The sequence below is a fragment of the Gobio gobio genome (genome assembly GCF_949357685.1).
Source record: "Gobio gobio genome assembly, chromosome: 14".
NCBI classification, from domain to species: domain Eukaryota; kingdom Metazoa; phylum Chordata; class Actinopteri; order Cypriniformes; family Gobionidae; genus Gobio; species Gobio gobio.
In genome coordinates, this window is record NC_137107.1 from 8,010,277 (window position 1) to 8,016,998 (window position 6,722).

The 6,722-nt window shown below is 39.4% G+C and overlaps 1 protein-coding gene across 1 annotated transcript in view; it reads right to left on the reverse strand.

Moving 5' to 3' along the window:
• The window catches only part of stk32a (serine/threonine kinase 32A), a 136,491-nt gene that overhangs the window by 4,099 nt on the left and 125,670 nt on the right, over positions 1-6,722 (reverse strand). The window contains exon 12 of the mRNA XM_079835834.1: positions 1,797-1,861. Within this exon, the coding sequence (XP_079691960.1) occupies positions 1,797-1,861 (65 nt within the window). The remainder of the gene's footprint in view (positions 1-1,796; positions 1,862-6,722) is intronic.

Genomic DNA, 6,722 nt, shown 5'->3' on the forward strand with positions numbered 1-6,722 from the left:
CTTCTGTGAAGGCACCATTAATGCTGAAAAGTACATAGAGATTTTGGAGCATAATATGCTGCCTTCAAGAAGACATCTTTTCCAGGGACGTCCATGCATATTTCAACAAGACAATGCAAAACCACATTCTGCACACATTACAAAGTCCTGGCTGCGGCGGAAGAGGGTTACGGGTACTTGACTGGCCTGCCTGCAGTCCCGACCTGTCTCCAATAGATAATGTGTGGCGCATTTTGAAGCGCAAAATGCAACAACGAAAACCCCGTACTGTTGCCCACCTTAAGACTTGTTTGCAGGAAGAATGGGACAAAATTACACCTGAAACACTTCATCACTTGGTGTCTTCAGTCCCTAAACGTCTTTTAAGTGTTGTGAAAAGGAATGGCAACATTACAAAGTGGTAAATGCTTTACTGTCCCAACTTTTTTTGAAATGTGTTGCAGGTCTGAATGACAGGAAAGGATGCATATTTACAAATGACATGAAGTTGACCAGACAAAACATGAAATATTTTTTGTTCATATTGTCTGCAATGAAATACAAGTCAAAGTAAATTTAGAAATCACTTCTTTTTTTATGTATTTGCGTTTTCCATACTGTCCCAACTTTTTCTGATTTGGGGTTGTAATTTCTATGGGCTATATTTGAAAAAATTGAGTAGGCAAGAGAAGCCTATGTTCTGAAGAACCGTTCAAATTCAGAGGAACAGTTCATGTTCAGAAGAAACATTCATGTTGAAGAACTGTTAATAATAAAGATTGAGAAGATTGGACCAGTTGTGTTCCTTTTTTTGTGGAATACTTGATGCGGCCCAGCCTGACCCTGAGTCTACCTCCAGCGGCCCCCAGGTAAATTGAGTTTGAGACCCCTGATCTACATAGATGGAGGACCCAAGGTTTCCCAGCAGAACATTGCCCAAAGCATCACTGCCTCCGCCGCCACGCCTTCTTCCCATAGTGCACCTGGTGCCATGTGTTCCCCAGGTAAGAGACACCAAACACCCGGCCATCCACGATTCATCAGACCAGGCCACCTTCTTCCATTGCTCCGTGGTCCAATTCTGACACTCATGTGCCACTGTTGGAGCTTTGGGTGATGGACATATATATTAATAACATAATGTTATTAATGTTATGCCTGATTGGTATATATATATATATATATATATATATATATATATATATATATATATATATATATATATATATATATATATATATATATATATATATATATATATATATATATATATATATGTATATATATATATATGTATATATATATATATATATATATATATATATATATATATATATATATATATATATATATATATATATATATATATGAATTATTAAAATTGAGTGTGGTTTAGGATAAGATACTGGAAAGAATTACTGTTAGTGAACAGTTTTTTCTCATAACTTTTTGACATGCAAAATGTATCTCCAATTATAGAATCTCATACAACAATAATCTTCAACTAACCTGGGACAAATTTAATCCAATCCATATGATGTTTGTGTAGACAATTTTGACATGCATATACTGGCATTATAATGACTTCAAAAATACAATCATTATTTCTGGTCTTCAATGATGATCGCAACTTTTGGGATTCAAGATAACATTGAGCAAAAGCTCATTTGTGTGTTTCAAAACTCCTGCATAACAAGTACTGTTAAATCTTCATTGTGTAATTGCACATTCTCAATATAATGCAGATAATGCATAACAGCTGTTGATATCAAAATGAAACTGGATATGATGCTGCTAAACTGTCAAAGTTTTCTTACTTTTCCCTGTTGAAGACGATGAAATCTCTTTGGACAGTCTCTAAGCGCTGTTGGATTTGCCCATTCTGTACAATCAAAAGAAAAGAATGAGTTAATATTTCACATTAAATACTACAAAGTGGATGGATTCTGAAATGAGCAGGGCCGTCAAAGTCATTGTCAAAATGATTGAGATGGCATATCAAATCAATGAAGATGGGCTAATTCTAGTCAGAATATGAGTCTGATTCTGCTCCGTTGGGCTGTGATTATGGGGTGTGTTTCAAAAGAACCAGGAAAGACCTCAATTGGATAGACCTACAACCAATCAGAGCAATGGAGCGACGCATAACGTTAGTTGTCAACAGAACTCAACTGCACACACACTGGAAGAAGAAGATTAGTGTAAACGATCTTTGCCGGTGTTGTAAAAGAGTTTAAGGAGACACAGAGTACTGACCAACACCACGATCATCATTTTTAATAGAAATAGGAAAGATGAACGCATATACGAACAAGTTCTCCATTTAGGATTAGAACGAATTCAACCCAAACGCTCTTTGGTGACGTTTCTGTTGATCATCTGTCCATCATCGTATAAAGCCCGCCCTGACAATTTCAATGGTCCGAACAGCTCTGGTTCAAGCATAGTCCAGACCAAATTTCCCAAACTCAAATGTGGGCGGGGCTAAATTCAGCTGGCATCCAGGCTAGGGCTTTACAGAAACCGAGCGCTAATTCCAACACGATGCATTGTTTTTTCGTCAAACTTCACCATTTTGAATTAAAATAGCCCATATCATTTACATAACTGATGTAATGTAATTCGTAGTTGAATGTGAGAGAAACTTTAACAGTCTTTTAAAGACATTAGTCAGCGATAGTTTAAGATGAGGAACATACAGATTCTAGAGAGCTTTTGATTGGAACAAACCTGAGTAATAGATGATGTCATCAATATTTACAGTCTGTTTTTCCAGACTTTTCTCACAAAAAAAACATCTGCAGTATTTTTGCTAAAAGGTTACATTTAGTCATTTTTAACTCTTTCCCCACCAGTGTTTTTGAAAAAAAGTTGCCAGCCACCGCCAGCATTTTTGGTCATTTTCACAAAATGCTTCATGGCCTCAAGAATATTTTGTTGTAGGGTGAATTATGGGTGATCGGGACACATTTAGCCATTCAGATGACTTGGAAAAAGTGTCCCAATCACCCTATGAATATCTGAACACGCAATATGTCAAAATAAAGAACAGCCTCTCTGCTTTTAAACAACGTTTTAATCTGGCTTTATTAATTCCTTTTTTATTAACACTTGAATGTGGGTAAGTTTCGTAAAAAAGCTAAATTTTGAGCAAAAAGCTGAGGAAGTTGTGTTTTTGTCACAGATTACATCTGGATGGGATTCAGAACGATGATCAAAACACAGATGGAGTAGATGGAGTCCATCAACAGCTCAAAGCTTCCGTCCTAGAGCTCATCCTGGGTCAACATTTCACTCAGAAACATTAGGCAGTTTTGATTAATATGCTGTTTAATGTTGACGATCATGTTATTTTACATATGCATGTGCTTACATCACTTGTTTCTGCTTCTTCTTCGCCTGTGTTTTGATCAGGAGATTCTGTACTCATACAGAAGATGTGTAACATTACACCCTAGCGTATAACAGTGAAAACATGGAAAGCCGTCCATGGTGGGGGAAGAGTTAAAGAGTACCTCAAAGCTAATAGACATGGACTAAATGCCACTGTGTGTTAATTCATAGGTCTTTTTCAAAGTCTTCACCATTTTGTGTTGTTTTGTCAGGTCAGTGCAGTCATCTCAGTGAAGAGAAGCAGACAATGAGTCCAGACAATGAGTTTGCCCTACTGCACTGAGCTGTCGCTGACTACAGGTGCTAAACAGCAGGGTGTCAGAAAGACTCGACAGAGCTGCAGAAACAGGCCTTAGGGAGCATTCACACTGACAACACTTTGTGACGATAAAGCAACCAAAAGTCATGCATTCACTTTTGCTTTTTGTCAGGACAGGAGGTGTACAATATAATCATGTGAAATGGCATATAATTAATGAGAAGGTTTGTTTACAAAGACCAATGAATTTGCAGTGAATTTTATTTGACTTTTTCACATTTTCAAATAATGAATTAACAATTTTAGCTCAGCCATTCCTCATTGTCCTCCAAACATCACATATACTTTACCCTTTATACTGTAAAAAATAATATGATCAATAATTCATGACAACATGTTCCCTATCTTTCAGCCACTACAACATTACGGGCCCTATTTTACCGATCTGAGCGCATGGTCTGAAGTGCACGGCGCAGGTGCACTTAGGGCGTGTCCGAATCCACTTTTGCTAGTTTAACAACGGAAAAAGCGGTCGGCGCGCCAGACGCATGGTCCAAAAGGGTTTTCTCTAGTCTCTTAATAAGTCATGGATGTGTTTTGGGCGTAACGTGCAATAAACCAATCAGAGTCTCATCTCCCATTTCCTTTAAAAGCCAGTTACACTCGCACCATGGCGGATTCGCTATTTACATGTTGGAATATAGACACACTCAACCTGACGAGTCCGTTCAAATACATGTGTGTATTGTCACGCTTGGTCAACTAATTAGCCAATTTCATTCGTCATTGCAGCAAATAGGCCATTCTGATACATGCAATAGCTATCCATTATGACATGTAGCCATTTTTATACACAATAATAATCTTTTACATTGTAATCCTTCTATTTGTAATATTTGGCATGTGTGTGTGCTGCTGCACATCCCTGTGTGTGTAATAATCAGTGTACGCGCGTTGAGCACCGCCAAAAAACACAACAAAAAAAAATTGTCTAAACATAAGATTTATGTATTTGAATTACATATTAAATTTTCCATGCATTTGGATTACATAATTTTAACATAAAAAAATTAATAAACTTAATGTTATTAAGTTATATGTAAATCATACATAAATGTAACAGGTAAGATTTATGTAATTATATGTAATGTAATTATATGTATGTAATTATACTGAATGTGATTCATATATGCCAGTTTTACGTAAACGAGACGTAAAGTTAAGATTTATGTAAAAGTGCACAGAAAAACGCCCATGTTAAATTAACACTTCCTAGTGTTCATGTGTGTGCTCACTACTGGGTTAAAGTACCATTGAAGCAGTGTTAAAGTTAATAAGATAATTGAGTGATGATTGATCATTAATGATGAACACCTGACAATAATGAGCAGAATCACCGAAGGTGCATTACCTTCATGTGTTAAAATGTGTGTGCATCCGTGTCCGCGATTCCTTACCAGCTCGGATACACACCATCTTATGTTTAGGCATTAATTTTTTTGGGGGGTGTATAGGCTCATATTACTAACACGCCCTTTAAATAACACAAACAATACTGCACTATTGACTTTAGAGCAGGTTTTTGTTGGTCAAAATAGCAACACACCAACAATGCTCCTGTTTTCAGACCAGACGCCCATGGGTGAACCGGTGGGTGTGAGTGCATTTGCTATTTAAACAACGTGATGCTGGACGTGAAAATGGTAAGTGCGTCGAGCTGAAACTAGCAAAAAACACTTGCGTTGCGCCTGCCGTTGCATTGAGCCAGGTTTATGATAGGGCCCTGTGACTTTATGGCCTGGTTCCAAAGACAGGGCTTAGATTAAGCCAGGATTAGATCTTAGTTCAGTCAGGGCATTTCAATAGCTATGATAGGGACCTTGATCTCACTTGGGAGCCCCAATCAGTCTTAGAAAAACTGTCAATTGGCGATTGGAATTTGCATGCCAAGCCACTCCCCTGTACATACGGGTATATAACAAGGACACTAATTCGATTTTTGCTTTGGAGCGGAGTGGTTGTCTCTTATGAGCGATCACTCTTTCCAGTTGCCTCGAAAGAATTTGGAAGCTCTCTTGCTGTTGTATACGGAACATTCAGCAGTCTTTCGCCATTGTATTGCATTGGTAAGTGCAGCGTTTCCCCCCTGGGTGCTTCCGCGAAAAAGAGCAGTATCTTAAACGAGCAAAATAAACAGCGAGCATCTTTTTAAAGTTGCCTTTCCGTTTGTGTGTTTCTGGATGCAGTGGTTTCCTGTCCTCAACCGATGGCCATGATTGCTCTCTCACATGTCCAGGCCGCGTGCATGCTGAGACGGTGTTCATGGAAAGTTCATGTCCTCATTGAAACAACATGACCATGTCGACACTGCGGACACGACTATGTTACTATGTCTGATGTAACCCAACCCAGGATCGCGGTTGTTAACACTCTGGGAGACCAGAGTTACAGTGGGAGTGCTTCCTGCTCTTCCAGCATGTTGTGCGCTGTTGAGCTGTCGGAAGATGGCGCGCGACCTTCTCAGGATGCTCCGGGTGAGGACCAAATGTCGATAGCTGCATCAGAGAGAGGGCTATTGTCCTCTGCAGAGATGAAGCTGAGCTTCCCCCTTCTGGGGTGGTCGCTCACACTGAATCGAATTCAGAGTTGACGGCCATGCTTGCCTGTACCACCGTGGGCATCGGACATGAGTGGAACATCCACCTTGTCTCAAGCCCTCGCAGTTGAATATTTGGTTCCTGTGTCTGGTGCATGGTTCATGGTGTGAAAGGCGGTGGGTTACGGGAGATCTTGGATCTGTGAGTCTTGAACGGACCCTTCACAAGCTCCCATTCAAGATGTTAAGATTGGTTCGCAGCGATCGACCTCAAGGACGCATACTTCCATACTTCGATTTTGTCTCAACACAGACCGATACTTCGGTTTGCCTTCGAGGGTTGAGCATACTAGTACAAGGTCCTCCCCTTTAGACTATCCCTGTCTCCATGCATCTTTACCGAAGTCGCAGAGGCTGCCCTTGCCCCGCTAAGGGAAGTGGGCATTCGCATTTGATTTTCAACTACCACGACAACAATTTTTTTTCTTATACATG